Source organism: Trachemys scripta, chromosome 4 (assembly GCF_013100865.1).
Source record: "Trachemys scripta elegans isolate TJP31775 chromosome 4, CAS_Tse_1.0, whole genome shotgun sequence".
In the NCBI taxonomy this organism is placed as follows: Eukaryota; Metazoa; Chordata; order Testudines; family Emydidae; genus Trachemys; species Trachemys scripta.
Genome location: NC_048301.1, coordinates 133814976 through 133841010, shown reverse-complemented (window position 1 = coordinate 133841010; position 26035 = coordinate 133814976). Strand labels below are relative to the sequence as shown.

The following is a 26035-nucleotide window of genomic DNA, read 5'->3' as shown; positions in this document are numbered from 1 at the left end:
ACCGCAGAGCTGTGGATAAAGGGTGGCAGAGGAAGAGAGCCTGCTATCCTGCACCCAGCCACAAGGGGGCATGATGGCCGGTGAATCGCTCTTCTGCGGTGGAGTTCCTTCTTTCATAGGGCAGTGGTAAATAGCCCACGGGGGGAACCCCCACCCCCGTACCACGCCTCTCCCAGCTGCGACAGGCAGCCCTGGTCCCCTGGCATCTCTGTGCCATGTCGGTGAGCCTCCTCGAGAGGGCAGCCTGATAAAGCTCAACAGAGCATGTGTTTTGATGCCATCTGAGGCACGGCGGGGGGAGGGCGGCGCCGATGACCCAGGTGTCCTGCATGTGACATTTCAGCAGTTCCCTTTGACAGATACTTCCCGTGCCCCACATCAAGCCCTGGCTAGCCACAGTCAGATGGGTGAGCAGGAACGTCAGAGCGAATAGCAACAAACTCGATAGCAGAAAGCTCCGGGGGAGTGGAAGGAGCCGTGCTTTGCATCAAAATAGCACAGTGCATCTTGCGATGCTCCACTGGGATCGCTGGCTCAGAAGGGCAGAAGAAGCCCTAGAGCCAATGTCTGCCCAGCTTGGTGGATGGAAGACCGAGAAGTGGCTATAATGGTGCTGAATGCCGGAAGCTAGAACAGGAGGAGTGCTATGCTGGGAATGCCAGTGGGAGAATGTCAGGTTTCAAACAGGGCTCCTGCTAGGCTCACTGTTGGGCCGTCCACACCAAAGAGCCGTCAGAAGCGCCCCTTCGGGTCAGTCCCACAGGACCAGCAATCCTAGGAGGGCACTGGCTCTGCTTCTTGAGGGACGCCCAAAACCTCACCGGCACGAGCGATATACCCACCCAGCCGCTGATGTGGTGAAATATCAGGAGCAGCAAACACAAGCGCCGGGGAAGGATTCCCCCTAGAGCAGGGGTAGGCAACCTATGGCACGTGTGCCAAAGGCGGCACGCAAGCTGATTTTCAGTGGCACTCACACTGCCTGGGTCCTGATCAACGGTCTGGGGGGGCTCTGCATTTTAATTTAATTTTAAATGAAGCTTCTTGAACATTTTTAAAACCTTATGTACTTTATATACAACAATAGTTTAGTTATATCTTATAGAGACTTATAAAAAGAGACCTTCTAAAAATGTTAAAATGTATTACTGGCACGGGAAACCTTAAATTAGGGTGAATAAATGAAGACTCGGCACACCACTTCTGAAAGGTTGCCGACCCCAGCCCTAGAGGCTGAATGGGTCATGGCAGACGGAACTGCTTTGAGACAAGATAGGTCATGTGACCAGAAAGTCATTGCCCCGGTCATGGGGTCCCTAGGGATCCCAGTGCGAATTCGGACATGTGGTCTTATCACGGTGTCCCTGGGGATCCAGGTGCGAATCCTGACACATGGCCTGCGCATGGGGTCCCTGAGAATCGTGGGGCACATCCTGATGCACAACCTGGGCGTGGGGTTCCTGGGGATACGAGGTGAATCCTGACATGCAGCCTGCAAGTGGGGTCCCTGGGGATCCTGGAGTGAATCCTAATGCACGGTCTGGGAATGGAGACCCTGGGCATCCTGGGGCAAACCTGGACACGCGGCCTGGGCGCAGGGTCCCTGGGCATCCTGAGACGAATCCGCAGGTGCAGCCTGGGTGCAGGGTCCCTAGGCATCCTGGGGTGAATCCTGACATGCAGCCTGTAAGGGGGTCCCTTGGCATCCCGGGTCCAATCCAGACACGTAATCTGGGCGCAGGGTCCTTGGGGATCCTAGTTCAAATTCTGGGCATGGGTTTTTGGGGATCCTGGTGCGAATCCTGATGCACGGCCTGTGTGGGGGATCCTGGGGATCCGGATGGATCCTGACATGTGGTCTGGGCATGGAGTCCCTGCGAATCCCGGGGTCGGCTCCTGACATGTGGCCTGCAACCCATTTCCACTAGCTAGTTTTGCTTTCGCCCGGCCCAATTGCTTTCAAGCTTGCTGTACTTTGCAGAGGTGGCGGCCGCTGCTGCCTTTCAGCACCGGGCTGGGGGCTCCCTCCCCACCCCTGAGATGCTGAGTTGGCTTCCTGGAGACTGCAACCACAAGCCAGAAAACAAGAACGAGAGACTCTTGTGTGGGAGCCACACACCAGATAGAGAGCGAAAGAGCCTGGTTTTGGCCCTCCCTTCCCAGCCTACAATGCAATCACGCTGCAGCCTGTGCCAGTGACAGCGATGGACGTGCTGTGGGTATCCCTGGTGGCTCTTTTCCTGATGGCGCCCAGACAAGGTACCCAACCCTCTCTCCATCCCCTCTTTGTTCCCTTCTCTCTGGGCCAGGGTCCCTATGGGTTTAGCCTCTCGGCTGAGTTCTACAGCCAAAGCACTGTTGTAGGATCCGGCCCTTCCTCTCAGCCTTCTGCATTGCACACTCTCTGGGCCAGGCCCTCAGCTGGGGTAGGTCTGGGGACTGAAGTCTTCCCTTCTCCCACATCATGGGCACAGCGGAAGAAAGGTCTCTAGGCTGCCGTCAGGTGGACAAGATGTGAGGCCCCATCTCCTCTTCTTCATCCACTTCCTCATCCCCTCCACCGCCTCCCAGGACACATGGCACCCTGCAGAGCCAGCCCCTCATCCCTTCGCAGCAAACATCCTAGCAAAGGCTAGTGGGAGGGAAGAGACCTGGCCGGGGATGTCCTGTTCTCTCCCGTCTGCAGAAATGCTGTCCAGCCCAGCTTAGCGTGGTACCTAACCCTGACCTGTGTGGGGCAGCCAGTCCAGATAAGCTCCTGTCCCCCCCCACTCCTGGAGACAGAGCTGGGATAGGGAAGGGCGGCCATGGGATCCTGAGGTGGAACTGGGGGGATCCGTCTGGCACAGAGGGAGGTGAGACTGAATGTAGAGCCATTTCGGCGAGGCTAGGGGCCCCGGGACGGTTACCCGGGCAGAGGGGCAGGCTCGGAGTGGGGATTGCCAGAGAGATGTGGCTCTAGAAATGGCCAGTCTCACGCCAGTCACATTCCAGAGGACTCAGGTGAGGTGCAGAGGTGTTACATTACTGCTATGCTCTGCTGTGGGGGTCTCACTATCAATATCAGAGCACCCCCAGGAACAGCCATCGCCCTTTCTTCTCCAGACACCACCTAAGCTTAAGTATCAGGGGGTAGCCGTGTTAGTCTGTATCCACAAAAACAACAAGGAGTCCGGTGGCACCTTAAAGACTAACAGATTTATTTGGGCATAAGCTTTCGTGGGTAAAAAACCTACTTCTTCAGATGCTTCTAAGCTTAGAACAGCCGGCCGCCCCCGTAGTGCGATCCAGTGAGAACAAGGCACCTGAGCGATTTCTATCGGGGGGCCCCAGTGCAGAGCTGATTGCTTCAGGGAAGCCCTTCCTGCTCCCCACACACCGCAGTCCCTTTGGGCACCCTTCAGGCTGAGAGGATGAAGGGTTTTGCAGATGAAGGGCCAGGCGCACAGCTGATGTAAATCAGCATATCTCTATCGAAGAGCTGGCGCCACGGCCATTTACACTAGCTGGGGATCTGGCCCCTAATTAAATTAATTAAAGCATCATATAGCATCACCGTCATTATTTATTATTCACCCAGCCCCACAAATGCGTGTGGCACTTTATACGAAACAGATCTCCGCCCCAGCCAGCATATAAATCCGCTTGTTCTGACTGTTATTATTGACTGACCTATTATTGTGGTACTGTTTGTTTCCTGTGTAACTGTGCCAGCTGCCACGGCCTGTTTATTTCTTAATCGGTTTCTTTGCTGCTCGCTGCAGCCCTGTGTGTAATAGGGGGAATGGCGCCTTTTGTTAGAGCAGTCTCCTCTTAAAGGGATCTGCGAGCGGGGCCCTGGGAAATGAATGTTGATGCTGATTTTATGTGGAATGAATTTATTACTTTTTTTGGACGGGCTGGAGAGGGAGAGTCTCATCACACTTCCCAGTGAGACAGTTTCCATTTCACAACCTACTCCCCCCCGCCCCATCACAACTGCTGCTGGTTCTCCCCCTTGCTCAGTAGAGAGAGACCTAGGATGGAAAGAAGCCTGGACTTCCGTAGCCCTAAAGATCAGCACTGAGCCCTATAGCTGGTCTCTACTGCCATCCTTACTGAACCTGCATAACTAGACAAATTCAGTCTCCAAGGCTGTACATTTAGAGCCTTTTCCCAGCACTAAATTCACAATGAATTAATTATTATTAATAGCCCAACTTTAACCCCCGCCCAGATCACCATGTGCCTGTTGAGTTCTGTCCTTTATTCTTAATCACTTAATCACTGGAGACCATTCAGAAGAAAACAATGCGGGAAATTGTTGCTAGAATCCAGTCCTGTTGTTATTTCTTAACTATCCTGCAATGGCTTTATTGATGCAGTAAAGTCTCAAGGGACCAAATCGTCTGACGGTGTAAATTGATCTAGCTCCATTGAGTGTGTTGATTTACACCCGCTAAGGATCAGGCTCATTATACTGTATCAGCAAAGCTATGATCGGATATTTAAGAAATAATAATAGGACTCAATTCTGGCAACGCTTCCCTCGTTATTTTCTTCTGATCATCCATTTCCATGAAATCATCTCAGAGTAAGAAACTACTGGCCATGCCTGTCCTATTGACTTTGGCGCACTCGATGAAGGTATCCCGATGTAAACATGGCAGCACTCATTTAACAAAATCGATACATCAACAATCGGATTAATAAGCGCTTTGGGGGCAGGGATATTCATCGTATAAAACTCCAGCGCTTTGGAAACAATTAGCAACAATAATACTTGCTCTCTTTCCTCAAATCATTATTAAACTAAATATCACCCCGTGAGATTAACGCCAGGCGTGATGTCCATTTTAGTCATTTGTAGAAAAATCACCTACCCTCTCCTGCTTCTGTATAATTGGTGTTGTTGAGTTGGGTATTATATTTGGCAAGAGAAGGATTAATTCTAACTTTTAAATGCATTTTATATCCCTAACAACATAACACTTGGTAACACTTAGGGCTAGGTTTTTAAGGTGTTTAAGCACCTAATTCCCATGGACCTTAGCCTTATTATATGCTCCTCAATGTGTTTAGAAACAATGAATAATAACAAATATATAATAAAACAATACTATGTATCTATATTTCAATATATATTCGTCTATATGGAAAGGATCTTGCATTCTGGAATATACCTAGTACATTATGCATTTTCTGCACAATCTCTCAAATTAACAGCAGGTTATAGAAACCTCTTGAAGTCAACAGTTATACCAGGGATCCAGTTTTCCTTTGACCTTTACATACTGTTTGCTGTTCTTTACGATTGCGTTAAGAAAACCTTCCCTCTGATCTGTCCACTGGTGCCATCTTAGCACAAGAGCAGAAATATGTCACCATATATACAGAAGGCGCCGAATGCTGAATGTCTTCCTCTGGCTGACAGGTATAGCGAAGGTGGATTAAATATGTATATACGGCCCCCATCACCATAGCATCTGGATACTTCACAGTCATTAATATATTTATTCCCACAGACACCCTAGGAGGTAGGGATGTGCTATTGTACCCATTTTGCAGAGGGGAATGGAGAGTCAAGGTGACCTATTCCAGGTCATTGAGGGAGTTTGTAGCAGAATAAGAAATTGAACCAGGGTTTCTTAAGTCACAGGCTAGTAGCCTAAGCACTGGGCCATCCTGATGTGGATAGCATGGGGTGGTAATAGGGGGATAAGGATCAGATCAAATTTGCTATGTGCAATCCATTTCAGACACCAGGCACGGGCAGGCGATTTTTCTGTGTTGTGTCCTTTCCCCAGCCAAAGAAAACCATTTCACTCCCATGGAAATACCCTGACTTTAGCCATCGGCCTATATCCCCTGCAGTGAGGAAGTAGAATAATTAATTCAGACAGCGTAGCATTTCTAGTGATAAACATCAAAGCATTCACAGGCGGAGAGTCTGTAGCTCAGCCAGACTGTCTACTCCCTGCTAAAAACCCTCCATAAAATGGTCTGTTGGTATATGTTATATCAACAAAGATCCTGGGAAAGCCAGCAAGGTTAGAGTGAAAGAGACAAAACTAAAACGATACAAGGCCCCAGGGGCATAACTTACCCAGAGGGAATGAGATAAGAGTGTTTAGCCTAAAATAAAGCGATGTTAACAATGAGATCTATTAAGCTGTGGAATTGCCTCCCAGGGGAAGTCCTGTTGCTTGGAATAATTGGAGTGAACAGAGCGCTCAAGGAAGCAGGGGCTAGTCCTGAGCTGTCTGGAAACGGATGAAGTGACCCGATTTTTTAAAACCAGCCTTGCTGGTGGTGCTGTCAGTTTTTAATGCACCATCAGTTGCGGGCACGAATTAGAGCAGCTGCCTGCAAACCAAAAGACAGCTGGGCATCCACCTGCCATTTTCTAAGGGCACAGTCTGTCGGCATCAGTGAATTTAATAATTAGGCGTGCAAGTGCTCTTCCATCTCTGATTCTGCCAGCTGCAAAAGTGGCCTCTACATACTCCGTTTTTGGGCGCCCAACTGGGCACCTCTTAGGCCTGTTGTTTGGAACTGTTGAGCTCGGACGACCCTTGGAGCTGTGGCAGCTAAGACACAGCCTCACACTGGGCACTCGGTGTCAGTGGCTGCTTTTGAAAATTTGTGACTATGGGCCAGATCCTCAGCTAGTATGAACTGAACTTTGCTTGAGGGGTAATTGCAAAGTTGTACAGATCTCGCCTGCAGCAGGCAATTTCCTGCTCTCTAGCCTAGCTTTTGCTTTGCTGTGTTTGGTCCTGTCTCACCTGGTTACAACCAAAGCCCCTGCTTGCATCCCAGGGTTCTGCTGTCCCGGCATTCACCCCATTGCTCCAGAATCACGACTGTCATTTAAAAAGAAGAGTGTTTCTAACCCTTTGGGTCATGAGAATAACACCAGCGATGGGAACTGAGTGTCACCAGTGCAGAAATTCCTGCCTGAGGGTACATCTACACTGCAAAAAAAGATCCGAGGCAGCTGACTCAGGCTCACAGGGCTCAACACTACAGGGTCAACTGATTTGGAATTATGCTTCAGGGCTAAAAATAGGCGTGTGGACATTCCCGCTCGGGCTGGAATCCGGGCTCTGAAACCCAGAGAGGAGGGAAGGTCTCAAAGCCTGGGATGCAGCCCGAGGCGGAACATCTACACTGCAATTTTTAGCCCCCTAACGTGAGCCCAACTCAGTTGACCCGAGCTCTGAGACTTGTGGCTGCTGGGGTTTTTTGCAGTGTGACGTACTCACTACAGTTACTGCAGAGATGGACATTACTGTCTGGTATCTTTTTAGTTCTTCTAGTCAGTCTGCTTTTGCCAGTCAGTTTCCTTGCTTGACAGTATCTCAGTGGAATTCTCTATGGCTGGTGATTGATTCCCCCGCCCTCCCGCCCCCCAGTGCTCTGTGACCCGAAGCTACTGGCAACAGCTTAAATCAGAACTAAAGACTGGATGGCTCTGGAGAAAAGAAATGGCACGTGAAGGCTTTACCTGATTGTGCCCAGAGCCTGAAAAAATAGCTCTACGAGGTGTGAACTGCCCCGTCCTCCTCAGCCAGGCCTCAGGGATTCTGGAGTTCAGAATTTCCTCTGTGCAGTCGGCCATTTTGTTGCAGCCACGCGCCCGGCATTTTGTTTTCTGGCTCCCTGACCAGCTGGGACCTGCCAGCAGCTGCCTGTTGCTCAGCAGCTCTCCCAACAAGGGGGAGTTAACTGGGTGACAGGACGGGATCCATGGAGCCAAGCAGCAGGGGGTCAGGGATCCAGAGTCCAGGAGTAGCTAGGGAGAGGGGCAGCCAGAAGTGTAGGTCAGAGACCATGATGTCTGTCTGTGTGGGGGTGGGGAATGGGAACCCCGGGTGTCCCATGGTGATCAACTACATTAATATTGCTGCAGGGCACAGAAGTTGTTGCCACAGGTTCTGGTCCTGTTATGTGAGGAACAAATGTGACACTGCTTATACTCCCATGGATCCACCTCCGAAATGCCTCTCCTCCTGGAAACCCGTCAGCTGACAGAGCTGGGTCTTTGCACCTGATGCTGGATAGGAGTAGGAGGAGGGAGTGGATAACCTAGGCAGTCTCTGACCGACATGGGCCACTGGGATAACCTCCTCCGTGCTTGGGTGGCTGGTTAGTTCCACTGCCCAGCTGACCTCACCATTCTAAAGTCCGTTTTGCTTTTATACCCGTAACTGCAATGTCTCCTTTCTCAGTGGCAGGCCGTAACTCCTTGTCTCAGCACAGCTGACTTATGGAAGCAATCTCTCCCACTCCCTCGTCCCCCATCCACGGGACCCCTTGTCCATCCTTCCAGACTCTTATCGCGTCATTAGCCCGTATCTAACACATGACAGTGTCCCTGAACAGGGGGGCCAGGCTACACAGGACTGTGCCACTGCCCCATTTGGGACTGTTACCCGAGGGCGCTTTAAATGGGGGGCGCCCGGCTGCCCAGTTCACTCTTCAGCTTGCTGACTTGTTTGTGTCACTGGGTTATTGTAGCCACTCTCTCTGATGAGCGACTCACTGGGTTAGCGCTTGTGATTCCCCGAGGAGGAGGACTAAACTAAACATGCTGGAGAGTCTCACTCTGCTTCCCAGCAGGGGCTCCAGTGTGATTCCAGAGTGTGTCTGTAGCCTGGCGCACAAATTGCCTTGTGTGGATGCAATGCCTGGGTTATTGGAGCCCCTCCATGTGGCTTTGCCTGCGTGGGTCAGAGCTGCGAGCTGGTGTAAACCAAAGAATGCTGATGCACACCAGCTGAGGATCAGGCCCCTAAATACCTTGGGAGTTAGGTTGATGGGAATTAGGAACCTAAATACCTGTTTTCTTTGTCCTCCCCCGGGCAAACACTCTGAGCATGAAGGGCAATTGAGTCACAACAAACCAGGTGCCAATTCTGCAAACAGGCACCCGCTTAACTTGAAGCTTGTGAGTTGTCCCATGGTTAATGTGAAGCCCGTACTAGGTGTTTGTGGGATCAGGGCCTGTGACGTGTCAATTATTTGGTCACTTTGATTACACAGGGCAACAGAGCAGAGAAAATGCAAGGGACCCTCAAACCTAGTCTATATAGTGATGGTCCAAGTGTAGCTAGCTGCATGCCAGGGAGTAGCTTACCACCAGATGCAGAGGTTCTCAGCCTGTGAGACACCCTCCAGAAGTGGGTCATGACCCATCCTAACTAGGTTGTGGTTAGAACCGGGTGGAAAATTCTGATTTTGATTTTGACAAAAGATGGGTGAGTGCTGGTCGGAAAAGGGAAACACTGTCCCTGCTTGGAAAATTTCAACATTTCGATGAAAGACGGGAAGAAAGTCATCCATGGATTCCCCCTTCTCCAACATCTCTAGTGGCGTTTAAGTGAAAGGAATTGACAACCTAACGAATATATGCAAGGTCAGATCCTCAGCTGGTTTTAATAATAATAATAATAATAATGGAGATATCCCATCTCCTAGAACTGGAAGGGACCTTGAAAGGTCATCGAGTCCAGCCCCCTGCCTTCACTAGCAGGACCAAGTACTGATTTTGCCCCAGATCCCTAAGTGGCCCCCTCAAGGATTGAACTCACAACCCTGGGTTTAGCAGGCCAATGCTCAAACCACTGAGCTATCTTCAACAGAGTTATGCAGTTCAACACCACAGCAGAGGATCTGACCCAATGTGTCTCATCGACATGAATAAATTCAGGCCAGAATTTAGAAGGTTTCTGACCATCAGAGGGGTGTTGTTCTGGAACAGCCTCCCCATAGGAGTTGTGGGAGCAAACCTCTTAATTCATTTTAAGAGAGAGCTGGCCTAATGTATGAGTGTGATTGTTTGACAGGGTTGCCTGGTGGTGTGGGGCTTGGCTCCAGAGCTCTGGGTCTCACTTCGGTTTATGTCTTTTGCTCCTAAAATTCATGCTTCAGGGTTTCAGCCAGCCACCTGCAGGGGGCAGGAAGGGATCCCACCATAGTGTGTTCTGGGAGGTTTTGTATCTCCTTCCTCTGAAGCATCAGGGATGATCATGGCTGGAGATGGCACATTGGGTTCAGAGGGCTATGAGGTGTGGCACCTACCATTTTCTCTCTCAGGTGCTTGGCTGGCTCATGCTTGCTCATGTGCTCAGGGTCTGACTGATCACCACCTGTGGGTTTAGGAATAAGTCTTCCTCCAGGTCAGATTGGCAGTGACCATGGAGATTTCAACTTCTTCTGCAGCACGTGGATGGGGGTCACTTGCCAGGATTATCTGGGTGTATCTCACTTAATCATTTCCCTGCCTCTGCAGGGGCCTTGGACACTGGGGCACCTCGGTCCTTCCTATTCTCTGCCTGTGGCACATAACAGACTAGTCTCCTGTGGGCTGTAAGACTTTGGTCCAATTCCAGTTGCTGGGTTTAATGTGCAGGTGGTAGGGGGTGATGGTGGCTTGTGATCTGCAGGAGGCCAGATTAGATAATCTGGTGGTCCCTTCTGGCTTTAAACTCTATGGTTCTAGTAAGGTTGTCAATTCTCATGATTTGATTGCCAGTTTTGCAAAATTAGTTGTTTTTCTTCAACTCCGAGCTCCTGGAGTCATGTTATTTGGGGAGAATCTCAGCTTTCATTGCAAAATAAGTTGCTAACGCTCACAGTTGAGGAGAAAAGCTTGAAAATGTGACCAAAAAGTTCATAAATGAGATAGCAAATCTAAAGAACCTAAAATAGATTATTATTTTTTAATCTCATGATTTTTAGGCCAATTTCTTGATGGGGGGTATTATTTTTTGAACACTTGGATTGGTCATGCTGCACCTGTAGTTTGGTTAAAATCTAAGTCACAATCACTTTTGAAACACGGATGAATTTTCAGCTGTTTGATGGGTCACAGACCCCGACCCCACCCAAAAAAATTAATTAAGAGTTGCTGGTCTGGCATATAGAACAGGGACTGGATATCCAGAGTTCTTGATTCTGAACTCTGCCACTAATTCTCTGTGAGTCCTTGAGCAAGTCATTTAATCTCTGAACTTCTGTGTGCCCACCAACAAGAGTCAACTTCTACAGATGCTCCTGGTCCTATTCCCTCCCACCCTAAGCAAGACCCCTATTTGCCCCTAACTTGGGGAGCAGGTGGTTCTTTGCCACCTGGGGGTTCGTGCACACTAGATAAATCTCCTAGCTTTTCCTTTAGGGCAAGTTCTGGCTGCTTTGCCTTGTCTGAACAGCGCAGAGAAAAGGCCAGGGATCTGGCTCACAGCATTCCAAACTACTTGAGATGATAGTGCGGCTGCCACCATAAGCCAAAAGTCATGAGGAGGAGCGGAGTGGTTATTTTACCTCTGTATTTAGCACTGGTGTGACCACTGCTGGAATGCTGTGCCCAGTTCATGTATCTGCAATTCAAGAAGGATGTTGATAAATTGGAGACAGTTCAGAGAAGAGCCACGAGAATGATTTAAGGATTAGAAAACATGCCTTATAGTGATACATTCAAGGAGCTCAATCTATTTAAATTAACAAAGAGAAGGCTAACAGATGACTTGATCACAGTCTAACAACAAATATTTAATAACGGGCTCTTCAGTCTAGCAGAGAAAGGTAGAACATGGTCCAATGGCTGGAAGTTGAAGCTAGAAAAATTGAGACTGGAACTAAGGGGTAAATTTTTAACAGTGAGAGTAATTAACCATTTGAACAATTTACCAAGGGTCGTGGTGGATTCTCCAGCACTGGCAATTCTTTAGTCAAGGTTGGTTGTTTTGCTAAAAACTCTGCTCTAGGAATGATTTTGGGGAAGTTCTATGGCCTGTGTTATACAGGAGGTCAGACTAGGCCATCATCTTGGTCCCTTCTGGCCTCGGAGTCTACGAATCTATGAAATTTTGGGTTTTGGCCAAAAAAATTCAGTTTTCTGATGAAAAAATATTTAAAAAAAAAAAAAAAAAAAGGAAAGGAAAGCAGAGACTTTCCATGCACACACAAATTAATCAGTCAGAAACCGAGTTTTCCATTTGAAAAACATTTCAGTGGGAAATTTTCAATCATCAGCAATAATAATAATAAATTATCATGGTAATAATACAAAAAACATAAAGCAATACAACAGCCTTAAGTGAAAAGGGTTATAGAAGTGCGGATAATGATGATAATGATCTATTAGCTCCATGGGGCATATGCCGTAAACACGTCCTCCCTGCAGATGTTCATCTGCGTGTGTTTATTTCACTGGCTTTTCTCTGTCACTCATCATATCCAAGCACATCATGAACATTCATGAATTAAGATTCCTTTTTTCCATTCCCTGGACCTTGGTTTAGTCCACATCCCGCCTCCCACTTCTGATCATGGGTCAAAGCCAAGCCGTGGTTTTTCAAGCCTGGCCCTGCTCCAGCTCCTGTAGATTCCTCTCAAAAAGAAGCCTCTGTCTGCGCCTAGCTGATCTGTCGCACTGAGCTCGAGGGGCCGTTATGCAGAGATGCAGGTGCAGAGAGATGAAAGCTTTGGAGAACTGAGGTGATATGGGGGAGGGCAGGGAAGTCAGCAGGAAATAGGATCCACTCTGGGCTGTGCTGCTAAGCTACAGAAAACAGGTAGCGTCTCATAGACTTACTCATGCTGAGTAGCACCTTTCTGCAGTCCCGTGTAAGCCCAGTGGGCCAGATCCCCAGCTGATGTAAAGCTGTGTCACTCCATTGGAGTCAATGGGCCACATCCTCAGTGGATGTAAATGAGCCACAGCTCCATGGGAGTCAATAGGCCAGATCCCCAGCTGGTGCAAATGCCCCTTCAGTCCTCAGACTCTGCTGAGCCCGCTGGGATGCCATTCAGCAGAAGCAGAATGGTCTGAAGAGGCTGAATGAAATCCCAGGCTTGGGAGTCAGGAGCTCGCTCGGAGTTAGGCCTTGGGCAAAATACTTAAGAGATGATCCCATGCTCGCTGGAGTCAATGGAAAGGCTCCCACTGACTGTAGTGAACTTTGGAACAGGCCTTTAACCTCTCCAGGCTTGTTTTCACGGCACAGTCAAAGTTCCCCTGAGTCAATGGCTCATCAGGCTGATGCAGTTAAAGCATGTCAATTTCACACACAAAGGAGTGATCATGTCCAATTGCCTTTGGCTGCCTTAACCCAATGGGCTAGCTACCCATTTTGCAGCTTGATGAACTGGAGGTGGCCTCTCAGAGTGAGATCAAGCAATACTCAAACCCATGTCCTTGAGGGTTGTAATCAAGCGTCTTAACCACTCAGTTATAGCTCCTCTTAATTATTAACTAGTTAATTAATTAGTGAGTTTATGTTCTTGTGCGTGGCCTCCTGCCTGGGTATAATGACACTTATCCTAGCGTGTGGGAGGACTTTATGCATTTGCGGTCTTAAAGATCTTTGGGCGACGAAAGTCCTAGCAAGGGAAAGTCTTGTTACGGGTGGGAATAACAAGGAGGGAAAGAAAATGAAAGACACAGTACCCCCAGAATAAGCTAAGTGGAGCTGAAAAGAGAGATCAGTCATTTCCAGCTATGAGGATTCAGGAAATTCTTGTGTGTGCAATGAATCGTCAGGCCTGGCGTGTGGAGGAAAACAAGGCCAAGAATAGTTGTGCACTCTATTTCCGAATTCTGCCCAAAGGGACACAGACAGGCTAAGCCAACGCGAGGTCTCAGTTCCTCATCAGCAGAATCAGAACAATTTCCCGAGTCGCTGCTGTCTTTGTCCCTCTTTCCCCCCAGGGCAAAGAGGCGAGGCACTGGGAGAGCCCTGCTTTTGTTTTAATCCTCAAAGATGTATTGGTGCTCACACTACCTTGCCATGTGTGCACGCAACCCCCTGTTGAGTGCAGCATGTTTCCGGGGAGGCAGGAGCAGATTCTGTTCCGTGCTGTAGAGTCAACTCAGAGAGGTCGTGAATCTCAAAGATTCAGAAATGATCATTTCCACCTGGGTGGCTCGGGCTGCATTTGTGCAGGAACGATTCTTGTTCTATACAGGGCTTTTGACCGCATGCAGTTCATGCCTTGCTGCCAGGAAACTCACTATGTGATGCCAGGAAGGTGTGTAATACGTTGTTGTTAGTATTTGTGTTCTGTATCCCCATTGTGCTAGGTGCTGCACAAACCCATAGTGAGAGACACTTCCGGCCCTGAAGAACTGACAGACCAGATGGGGAAAGGAAGGTTTTTATCCCCGTATTCCATCCTTTCTTCTCTAATAACCTTGTTCCTTAGAATGGTTTTCAGTGTCCTGAGTGCTGGTTTCCCAGAGCCTTTATCATTAGTATGGTAGGGGAAGGAAGCGCTTTCAGTTAAGAGATGATTCAGTGGAGAGTTATAGGAAACCTGGCAGCAGATGCAAAGGAGAAGGCTCTCACTCTGAGATTGTGGGAAAGAAAGTGAGGCATCCAGAACAGAGAGAACAAGCAGGGAAATGGAATGGCACAATGTGGATACAATTTAGAAATAAGGAAGATAACTTTGGCCCCGATCTTTAAACAAACAAGGTGCCAGAGCATTGGGATGGGAGAAAGGGGTAGAGGAAGATAATTAAAATGCTAGAAATCAGGGAGAAGTCCTTCACAGGAGACTGAGGGTAATAGCAATAGATGCCAAACAGGAAGGCACGGACTGGATTTCCAGTCAATGTGAAGGTGGGTTATTTCCTATAAACCCCAGAGCTCACCCACTACTTCATCTCCCTGGTCTCTGCCAGGTACTTTTGCATCCTTTAAAGTCTAACTCCAGTTTGTCAGAAGGATTGTCTGAGTTAGAACAGCATCTGCAGTGCTGCTTGCTAGGATGAAATGATCTGAGGAGTGGTTCTCCATCCTCATGCTCCAGGGCATACACTGGTGACCAGCACAGGTCAGGAACACAACTGGGTGAAATTATTCATTGGCAACTTTTTCTGGCACACAATGAAAATTCAATAACTCCAAAACCTTTAATGAGTTCATGTTATTTTCACCAAATCGTTTTCAGTCAGGAAAAAAATACACTTTAAAAATTCAGAGAAAATTGAAACGTTTCAATTTTTTGGTTCAAAATGACTTTTTCTTCCAACTTTCCTTTAATTTTATGTTTAAAAAAAAAACATCAAAACCATTTTTAAATGATCCAGACATTTCATTCTACCCCAAACTGGCAATGTGTAAATCAAGATTGGATTTTTTTTTTTTTTTTTTTAATGCTCTAGGAATGATTTTGGGGCAGTTCTCTGGCCTATGTTACACAGGCGGTCAGACTAGATAGTCATAGTGGTCTCCTCTGGCCTTGGAATCTATGACTCTATGAAAAATAGTTCTGTGTGAATATTTTGATTTGCAGAATTTTTTTATTTTTGGTTCAAACTGAATCAACTCCCTCCCTGCCCCCACCCCCACCCCACCCCCCGGGGTCCAATTATTCAGAATTTCCAGAAAATCAAAAAATCCATTATTTGCCCAGATCTGGTTAGGAAGGCCCCTCCCTCCATGCTATAATTATTGTTATTTGGATTATTATTTGTGTTACCCTAGCACATAGGGGCCCTAATCGTAGACCAGGTGCCCATTGTGGTAGGTGCAGTACAAACAGGAGCCGGTGGACACTGTCAGAGGGGGGGCAGCAAAAACAGATACAAGGAGACACTCTGCAGATCAGGAAATAGTCTGAAAAGGTTTCAGAGTAGCAGCCTTGTTAGTCTGAAAAAGAAAGATTCTACCAGATTGTCTGTCATTATGTCGTTGTAAAGTGGGCTGTTATGATGATGAGACATTGACAGTTGCTGTTATTCCTCACGTTGTTCTCTTGCTGTGCAAGGCCCTTTGCAGACATGGCATGATCCCGGCTCCAGAAAGCTTACAACTGAAATGGACAAAATGCAAATGGTTGGAGTTGATGGGGGAATGAAGGGATGGGATATCAAAGCAAAGGGTTGGGTCCTGATGCCCCTACTCCCACTGGGTCACTATACGTTGTCAGTGGGCCATCCAAGGTATGCCTCAGTGGGAATAAAGGGTACCACAGTCTGGTCCAAGTGGTGGGGGTTGGCAGGAGGCTTGCTAGAGCTGATATAGGGAGGAATCCCATTGTCCATTCACATAAACAGGCTTGTTTATGGTGAGATCGCACCGGGAGCTCAGTTGAAGGATGATGAGAGGAGTGAGGAGGATGGTGAGTGCGGGACAGGGCCGAAGGGAGAGGACTGGGAAGCGGGATTTGAAGGAGAGCCCGGCTGCTGGGTGCATTGGAAAGAAGGAGGCCATCCCAGCTGGAGGGAGCTACAGAGGGAAAGGGATGCCAGCCCAAGTCCTTGCTTGGTGTGAATCATCACTGCTCTAGTGAAGTCAATGGCACTACGTTGATTTATACTGGCGTGGTGCCGTTGGAGCGCAAGGGCAAGGGTGTAGATGTGCGGGCTGTGTCAGCACAGGGCTCGCTGTAGCATTTCTCAGGGAAGCCACATCGACAGACATTTAGTGGCTGAGTCTTTTCCGGGAGCTGGTTGCCATGTCACTTCCCCGTACCACAGCTGTGCCATTCGACTGCCGTGACTTTCCCAGCAATTCAGAGCCCCAGTTGGGCTTTGTTGTTTTTTTCACGAGCTCCCTATAACACGTGCACAGAGGTGAGCCCTAACCAAGCAAACTCCTGTTACCAAGCTCAAGAATACCCCAGGGCTGGGTTCATTAGCTTCAGAGAGCTCTGCTCTGGTGAGCTTGGGAACTTATCCATAGTTCTATGCAGTTTAGGAGCTCTTCAGGTGATCTGAGCCCCATGATCATCTGAAGGCTTCAGGTGTCCTCCAAGACCTTCAGCTAACCGGGGCTCATCAGACTGATGTGTTCCCCCACAGTATTATTGGATCTTGATGCATTTGGTTGTGTGGGACCTTCCCACCGCACAAGAAAGAAACGACAGGCCTCTGAAAACATATATCAACATAGCTAAGACAGCGCTAGACAGCGTTAGATCGATGGAAGAATTCTTCCATCGACCCAGCTACCACCTCTCTGGTAGGTGGATTAACTACAGCGACGGGAGAATCCCTCCCATTGGCGTAGTGAGTGGTTACGCTAAAGCACTATGGTTGTGTATACCCTCAGATTGGCTCCACATTTGCAGCAATCTACTCTATTGCACTTGATTCTGTCTGTCCAGCCATCTATCCAGGCATTTATACCTCACTCATTTCTCTAGCATAGCTCATGGCCCAGAGATCCCTCAGCTCTTTTCATGGCTAGGAATCTTACATTGGCCAGAGGTCCCCGAAAGCTCTCAGCTAGACTGCCTGGTCTCCTGAGATTGCCAGCCTCGCTGAGTAACCTGGAGAACTGGCCCCACGTTAAGATCAGCTTCCAGAGTCTGTGGATGCTTCTCCAGAATGGAGCCATTCAGCCCAGGCCTAGACATTTACTTGGGGTGGTTTCCTCTTCTGGATCTCAGTAGTCACCCCGGTGACAGAGATCTCACCCCATTCTAACAGTTTCCATGTTTGTTCCAGTCCAGGCAAATACAACGTCTCCTGCCGTCCCCTGGAACATCACACATGGTGGACACAGGAACACGTCTGCAGAGCCAGGTGAGGACACAGCGGGCAGGCTGGGGAAAGCCCCCTTGTGCTCAGTGTGTCCCTCTCCATATGGAAAGGACAGGACTTGGGGCAGAAGACACCAAGGGTGGGTCCTTAATCAAGGTGATGGACACAAAGACTCTGTAGTCTCCTGGATCTCTAGCCCCAGGCTGGGTCTGCCAAGGGTGGGATTACTGACTCCATCATAGCGAGGAGATGGAGCAAAAGCTGTGATGGGTGAGCGGCTCCAGCAGCACTGGGAGATGGGGGTGCCCAGGTTAGGACGTGCAGTAGCACAGTGACCCCCTGATATTAAGGGAGAGTGGGGAGGTGGGGGTGCTCAGGTTATGCATGACAGCCGCCCAGCACTCCTTGTGCCTCGGTGGGTCTCCTCACTGCTGAGACCAGCTGGCCTATAGCTGTAGCTCAGAGTTGTTTTTTTGAGATCACCGTGGGGCGCTCACGCGCTCGTCTGTGACATTTGGGTTGAAGAGGAAGGAAGCAGCGTGGGCGGCAGCGTGTGGTGCACCTATCCCACCTGTAAAGAATTCAGCATCGCTCACAAAGAGCAAGGGGTTAGTCACATGGCTTAGCCCAGCCAACGCCCTCTGCCGGAGCTGGGGATTTCTGCACCAGCTTCCACAGCGCTGCCCCACACCAGGCCCTTATGGGCCCCACACCCAGCCTTTATGCCCCTCCGAGCGCTGACCCATGCCTTTATGAGCAGTCAGCCCTCTGCCCCACCCTTTATGGGCAGCCACCCCGCTACGCAGGATCCCATATGGCTCTGACCCATCTTGCCCATCCCATGGATTATCTCTGAAATAACGTGTGCTGCCCTGCAGGCCTCTTGGGAGAGGGATCTGTCCGTTTGGTGAATGGCAGCAGCCGCTGCAGTGGTACCGTGGAGGTCCATCATGATGGGCGGTGGATGCCAATCTGCCAGGAAATGTGGGACAAGGAGGCCTCCCACGTGGTCTGCAGACAGCTGCACTGTGGGGAGGCAAAGGAGACAGAAGCTGAACCCACCCCCAGGCCTGTGTGCCCGCCCAGGTCAATACCCACAAAGGAAGCCACCCTGTCCTCTCAGAACCTCTGCCCTTTCCTGCACATCCACTGTGTGGGTCTGGAGAGCACATGGAAGCAGTGCAATGTGTCAGAGCTGTGCTGTAATGGGAAGCCAGCCAGTGTCACCTGCACAGGTAAGAAACAGATCCATCCCGTGTCTCGCAGAGCCCAGGTTAGCCATCAGCAGCTTCTAATGGGAAACCATCCATGCACACTGGCTGCTCTCCTCTCACTACTGCTGCCCTATCCCCATCAGCCATCCGTACTCCATGGTGAGGCCAGTCCAGCTCTACCCCTGCCCATTGGCCAAACCCCAGCCCTCCCAGCTGCCTGTTTCTGGCCCATGAGGGAGTCTTGCCCCTCCACACCTTGCAGGTTAGAAAAATGAGGGGGCCAGCAGGTCCTTCCGCCTGTGAGCTCCATCGCAGCATCCCAAGTGCTACATTCCTGATAAATAATTAAATGGCTGATGGAGCTGAGACCAATCTATCCACCCATTCACTGAAACCAGCTCCATGGATCCATCCATCCACCTACCCATTCATTGACACCAGCTCCATTCATCCATCCATCGACACCAGCTCCATCCATCCATCTAAAAGGGTGTCATAAGGAGGAGGGAGAAAACTTGTTCACCTTAGCCTCTAAGGATAGAACAAGAAGCAATGGGCTTAAACTGCAACAAGGGAGGTCTAGGTTGGACATTAGGAAAAAGTTCCTAACTGTTAGGGTGGTTAAACACTGGAATAAATTGCCTAGGGAGGTTGTGGAATCTCCATCTCTGGAGATATTTAAGAGTAGATTAGATAAATGTCTATTAGGGATGGTCTAGACAGTATTTGGTCCTGCCATGTGGGCAGGGGACTGGACTCGATGACCTCTCGAGCTCCCTTCCAGTCCTGGAATCTATGAATCTATGAATCCCCACACATAACCTATCATCCATTGAGAGCAAATCCACCCCCCATACACATCTCTTCATCCATCCATTCATCCTTTCCCTTTCTCCCTCCCTGTGCCTGTCTCTCTCTCTGCCATTCCCAGAGCCCATCTCTGAGCTGTGCTCACTCCCCCTTTGCCCTCTCTGCCAGGTTCCCATTCTGTGCGCCTAGTTGGCGGGGGCAGTTGCTGTGAGGGCCGTGTGGAGGTCGAGGTGGACGGTGTCTGGGGCACAGTGTGCGATGACGCCTGGGACCTGGATGACGCCGGGGTGGTATGTCAGCAGCTGAAGTGCGGCTGGGCCATCCAGGCTCCAGTGGCCTCCTCCTTCCACAAAGGGACGGGCCCCATCCACCTGGATGAGGTGAGCTGTGCTGGGAACGAATCCCAACTGTGGGACTGTCCAGCTGAGAGGAGCCATGATTGCGGCCACAAGGAAGATGCCAGTGTGGTGTGCTCAGGTCTGTTCCTCTATCCAGAAGAGTGCACTTGTCCTTCTGTCTGTCTGGTGGAACATTACTGTCCATCTCTGTCCAGGGGAGGATTCCTGTCTGTCTGATGGAGAGCATCTGTCTGTCCACTTGTCCATCTGAAGGAGTGCTCCTGTCTGTCTGTCCATCCATTGGAGAGCTCATCTCTGTCTCTCTGTATGGTAGAATGCTTCTGTCTGTCTGTGTGTTCATTAGAGAGCTCCTGTGCATCTGTCAGAGTACTCCTGTGTGTCTGTCCATCCAGTGGAGAGCTCCTCTCTGTCTGTCCACTAGAGCACTCCTATATGTCCATCTGTCTGGTGGATTGTTCCGGTCTCTGTCTGTCTGGGATGGGCAATGAAATTAGACTCTGGCAGCTTGGGGAAGGGGTAAATCCCTCCTGCCTCCAGCAGGATCTAAACTTCCATCGCGGGCAGCTCCTTAATGTCTGTGTTGCATCAGAGTGGGGACCCCGAGGCTGTTCCTTCTTTGCTGACCTGCTGCCCCCCAATCCCACACAGAGCACCAGAAGTGGCGTCTGTCGGGGGGCAAGGACGCCTGCGCTGGCCGCGTAGAAGTTTATTACCGGGGTGTGTGGAACACGGTGTGCGACGGGACCTGGTACGAGGAGGAGATGGGCGTGCTGTGCCAGTGGCTGGGGTGCAGCCCCTCTGGCCGGAAGCTGAGCTTCAACCACACACAGGAGGGCAGGATGAACTACCAGTGCTCAGGGACTGAGACCTCACTGTCCTGGTGCCGATGGCACTACAACAACTTTAACCTGTGCCACCAGTCCCAGGCTGCCGGCGTGATCTGCAATGGTAACGCTGCCTCGTCACATACTGAACCCCCACCCAGACAGACCCGAGCAGGGATCGAACCTGCAACTCTCAGGAGAAAAAACACACGCCGCTAAGGCTTGAGCTAGGGAGAAGGGAGTAACATCACATTGTAATCTTTGAGACCATGAAGGAGACATGTCCATACATATGCCAGCGGCGCAGCGGGGGGGTGGGAGGGAGAAGAAGGCAGACATGAGGGGCGATAGAGGGGATGGATGGGGCGGTAGGACGGGGCAAAAGAGGCGGATGTGGGGGGTGATCCAGGGGACATGGGCAGGGTGGCAGGAGAGGGGAGGGAAGGAGGCGGACGTGGGAGGCGATTCAGGGGACGGGTGGGGCGGTGAGAGAGGGGAGGGTCTCCACCCCAGAATGGGTCTGTCCCTCCAGCCCCGCTGACTGTTCTTCTTCCTCTGTCTGTGGCACTCCCCAGGCTCGCTGGGCTTGCTGAACACGTCTGCTGTGCCCTCCACGGAGATGACGACTCCAGATGCCAGAAGTGAGTGTCTGGGGGCAGACCCTCCCCTCCTTCCTGCAGTGCCTCTCTCCGGATCCGAGACGAGCCCTCCCCCACTGGAGCGGGAGGGGATGTTTGCCACCCCTGCCTGTAGGGCAAACCTCTCCAGGGTCACTGCACCGTGGGCAGCTCTCCTCTGGCGGCACCCATTCTCCAGAGGGGGCAGCCAAAGAGGCCCCTCTCCCCTCAGCAGGATCCCCCCCGAGAGCCGAGGTCTTGGCTTTGAGCTCCTCCTGTGTTCCTGCTGTCAGCGCGCCAGGCGTTCTGCCCCACCCAGCGCCCACACCCCGGGCAGAGCCCTACATGGCGTGCACTCACAGGCCTTCCCCCACTATGGCACCGCCGGCAGGGTCAGGGCTGCAGGGAGAGCTCCAGGGAGCTGGACCTGCCACCCTCCTGTGACCTCCCCCATGCCAAGTTTGAGGGGCCAGGAAGGGGCTCATGGGTCAGCCCATGGCCTGCCCCCAGAGAGCTTCCGAGCTAGGAGCCTGCACGGTGCTGGGAACACCCCTGACATCAGCAGGGATGGGGCCCTATGCCAGGCCCTAGTGACAGTTCCCCTGTGCCGTGCGCCTCTCTGACTTGCCGTCTGTCTGTCTGTCCCTCCCTTTCTCCCCTCACCCCATTGCCAGGCACAGCTGAGCCACTGTGCTGGGAAGCCAAGGCCCTCTCGAACTGGACTCTCCTCCTCCTCTGTGTCGTCCTGGGCTTTCTCCTCTTGGTCACTGTGCTGACCTTCACCACCGCCCTTCTGAGGATGAGGAGGAAACACGGTAGCTTTGCTGCTTGGGGCTTTGCCAGAGTGAGATTGGGCACTTGGGGGGGCCAGGCAGAGCCATGGCCCGCCGTGAAGAGCCGTCAGACAGGCCCTTCTGCATGGGGGAGTGACATCACGGGGGCTGCAGCAGGCCAAAGCACTGGTCCAGGGTGGGGCCATTGGCAGCACCCAGCCATGGGGTGACATGAAACGGGACCAGATCCCCCACTGGTGTCGATTGGCCGTAGCTCCATTGGAATCAGTGGAGCTGTTCTGATCTACACCAGGATCTGGCCCTGGTTACCCGCTCAGGGGCTTAGGATTGCTTCGCCGTGGCTTCTGTCCTGTCCCCGAACGCCCAGGCAGCGCGTGGGGTGTCGCTCATGCTCTGCTGAACAGTTCCCCAGAGCAATGGCAGCCTGCAGCATGAAAGGGGGAGCGAGCCCAGCACCAGAGCATAGGACTAGACGGGACCCGCGGGGCATGCAGGACTAGTGCGGACCCCCTCCCAGCCTGGGGTGGGCTCTGGCCTGGCTGTGCCAGGCCCTGTACGGCCTCATGGATCAACCTGTCTCCTTTCTCTCCCTCTCTGTCTGCAGCCCACGCCGTGTCCTCTTCCTCATTAGCCACCCCGGTCCTGGTGAATCATAGTGCACAGGGCCCGGAGTCGCCCGCAGGGGGTGCCAATGACTACAGGAAAGCCCCCTCCAAAGCAGAAGGTATCAGCTGTTGCTTGGCCTGCCCCCACTGCCCCTCCCCCACACCCTATCTCTTTGCTCCCTCCCACCTTCCCCTCCGCCCACTGCCCCTCCCTCCCACCCCACCTCTCTGAACAACCAACCTGCTCCTCCCCCATAGCCTCCCACACTCTGCCTCCTCACACCCAACCTCTTTGCCCCCACCTTCCCCATACCCTACCTCTCTGCCCCCACCTTCCCCTCTCCTCACAGCCCCTTCCATACTCTCTGCTCCTCCCCCTCCAGAGGCTCCCGGTCCTTGGTCCATGGGGCACTTGCTGGTGGGCTAGGAGAGCCGACTGCTTACATGGCACCGGCCCCACCCCAGCACCATTCCCAGTTGCTCCATTTCACCCGAAGGCACTGAGGGACCTGGGCTGGGAGCCATGGCTGTGTGGCCCCAGGGGGTTCTGGGAGGACTGGCAGGCACTGCTGCACACTTGGCAAGCCCTAGTCCAAACAGGTCCCCCAGTAACCGCTCCCTTCATGCCCCCCTAGCAGAGCCGCTGGCCGTGCCCGCTCCTGGCTCCGAGGACTCCGATTCCGACTATGAACACTATGATTTCAGCAGCAAGCCGCCCGTCGCGCTCTCCACCTTCTACAGTGAGCGACCTCCCACACCACCTGCACCATGTGTGCTCTTCGCAGCCTGGGGCTTCTGCCTCCCCATGGGGCCCTGCCTTCCCTCACACTGCCCTGTACCAGACTGGGCTGCCCCTGCACACACAGCTCTGCCAATGGCCCCCCATCCCAACCTGCAGCCACCGCTGCTCCAGCCTTGGGCTCCCCACCCTCCCAGCTCTGTCAATGCTTCCCCATCCTGACCTGCAGCCCCTGCTGTCCCAGCCTTGGGATCCCCACCCCACAGCTCTGCCAGTGCCCCTCCATCCTGACCCACAGCCCTGCTATCCCAGCCCTGGGCTCCCCACCCCACAGCTCTGCCAGTGCCCCTCCATCCTGACCCACATCCCTGCTGTCCTAACCCTGGGCTTCCAACCCCACTGCTCTGCCAATACCCCTCCATCCCGACCCACAGCCACTGCTATCCTAGCCCTGGGCTCCCCACCCCACAGCTCCCCTAGAGCCCCTCAATCCTGACCAACAGGGATTGGGGACAGGGAAGTATTGGGGTGAGGTCAGAAGGATCCGGGGATGGGTGGGTAGGGGTCACAGGGGTTGGTTGGAGTCAGGAGGATCGCGGGGTCAATGGGTACAGGAGTTGATTGGGCTCGGAGGGGATCTAGGGATCAGGGGGTAGGGGGTTGGCTGGGGTCAAGGGGAACTGGGGGGGGGGTCAGGGAGTACTGTTAGTGGTGATCTGCCAGCTCACCCTGCTGTGATGCTGGGCCAGGCGAGGTTTGCTGGAACCCTTTGCCTCTGGTTGCAGATTCACTTCGGCACCGAGCAGCGGACGAGACTCTCCCTGCGAGCGGCTTCCCCCCGGCACCTAGTCAGGAGGTGCTGAATGAGGGCCCGGAGCCCTGGGGCCAGCCAGAGCAAAGGTTCCGCGAGGGTGAGAGTTGGTGCTGCTGACTGGGCGAGTGATAGAGATGGGAAGCACAGTATCAGGAAAGGGGCCCCAAAGCCCCAGCTCCCCTGGTGTTCGCCTCTCCATCTGCCTGTCCTCAGTCCCCATCCGTCTGTCTATTCCAGTGCATGGGGTGGAGCGGAGTTTGTGCTGATGGGCCCTCGCTGGGGCAGAGCAAGGGTGGGCCATTTTCCAACTCTCCCCACACCCCGGGCACTGGGGCTAGGTGGACAGGGCCGTGCTGCAAACCTCCATCTAGCTCCAAGGGGCCTCTGGATGGGGCAGGCTCGGGCACTGCCAGCATTGGTCGGTGGAAGGCTGCATTAATGGAGAGGCTGCTTCTCTTGCAGAGCCCCCCGCTGAGTCCAGTTCATCCTCAGAGGACAACTACTACAACAGCGGCACCACCAAGCAGCAACAGTGGGGCAACCCGGCCCCTCCTCCCACCGGCAGCCTCTTAATGCCAGCGCCTCCTGCCCAGAGCAATGGTGGCTCCCAGCTCTCCTTCCAAGGTTAGCAAGATGGGCCAGCGCCCGCTGGCTCTGACGGCCAGTGGGACCATCTCTGAGCATTGGCCCTTGAGGAGCAACGTCCCAGCACATCCTCTCCTGCCCCAGAAGAGGGAAGGGGAGGGAAGTCTGGGCTGGGCCCAAGATCCAAGGCTGGAAAATCCAACCCCTTGTGTTCATGGAAGGGAAAATCATCCCAGGAGCAATGATTCCACCCCAACCTGCCCAGCAGGGCTTCCATGTGCACTGGGCCCTGGCCATCCCTCACAATCTCCATGAAGAAAGGCCTCCACGGACCCTCCAGACCCTTCTCTGTGCATCGGTGGGACAGGAAAAGGTCACCCATTGGCCATTAAGTCTCTGACAACGCCCTGACCTGCGTGTCGGGGAACCTCTTCTCTGGGGACATCAGGGCTGATGACCTGGTCTGGACTGAGACAGCTGATGGGAGACAACCTCTGTCCCCTTCCTGCTGGATTCCCAGTATAGATAGTCACACCAATTCCCCTACCAGAAGCCTGGAAATGCTCCTCACCCTCTGCACCAGAAGGGTGAGCGTGTCCGGGGTTGTCTCCAGCAGGGCCCGATGGAGCAGAGAGCTCCAGCACCTCATCCGGAGAATGGTATGAAAACTTCCACAGCACAGCACACCAGGGAGACCAGCCAGGAAACATGCCGGGTGAGGAGAGGATGGAGGGAGCATGGGAAGGGAGTTGCAGACCTACTGCTTGGGGAGCAGGCAGTGGCCCTGTGTTCCCAACAGCGCTGAGCCTAATTATGGGGGCTCATGTGAGATAACCAGATTCAGATCAGGTTACAGTCCACTCAGAAAGACAGAGAAAGAGAATGCAAAAGGGGAATAGGAAAGGGAATGGATAGAGATCAACAGGGGGATGGAGAAAGAGAGAGAGTGAGTAACTGAGGGAGGGACAGACGGATGACTGTGGGGATGGAGGGAGGGTTGACAGGTGACTGTGGGGAGGGAGGGAGAGAGGGAGGGATGAGAGGTGGTTGTGGGGATGCAGGGAGGGAGGAATGAGAGGTGGCTGTGGGGATGGAGGGAGGGATGAGAGGTGGCTGTGAGGAAGGAGGGAGGCAGGGATGAGCGGTGGCTGTGGGGGTGGAGGGAGGGAGGGATAAGAGGTGGCTGTGGGGAGAG

The 26035-nt window shown here is 52.2% G+C and overlaps 1 protein-coding gene across 3 annotated transcripts in view; it reads left to right on the top strand.

The window, feature by feature from the left end:
• The first annotated feature begins 1983 nt into the window (after nt 1–1983).
• CD6 (CD6 molecule) overlaps nt 1984–26035 on the top strand; it is a 30411-nt gene continuing 6359 nt past the window's right edge. Inside the window, exons 1-12 of one of the 3 annotated variants that reach the window (XM_034767668.1) lie at nt 1984–2259; nt 17444–17521; nt 18358–18714; nt 19672–19980; nt 20511–20810; nt 21262–21327; nt 21978–22118; nt 22702–22821; nt 23341–23442; nt 24227–24352; nt 24718–24879; nt 25454–25555. In XM_034767668.1, the coding sequence (XP_034623559.1) occupies nt 2205–2259; nt 17444–17521; nt 18358–18714; nt 19672–19980; nt 20511–20810; nt 21262–21327; nt 21978–22118; nt 22702–22821; nt 23341–23442; nt 24227–24352; nt 24718–24879; nt 25454–25555 (1918 nt within the window). In that variant the 5' untranslated portion in view covers nt 1984–2204. Of the gene's footprint in view, nt 2260–17443; nt 17522–18357; nt 18715–19671; nt 19981–20510; nt 20811–21261; nt 21328–21977; nt 22119–22701; nt 22822–23337; nt 23443–24226; nt 24353–24717; nt 24880–25453; nt 25556–26035 lie in introns of all 3 variants that reach the window. The other 2 variants (XM_034767667.1, XM_034767666.1) reach the window with 2 other exon arrangements.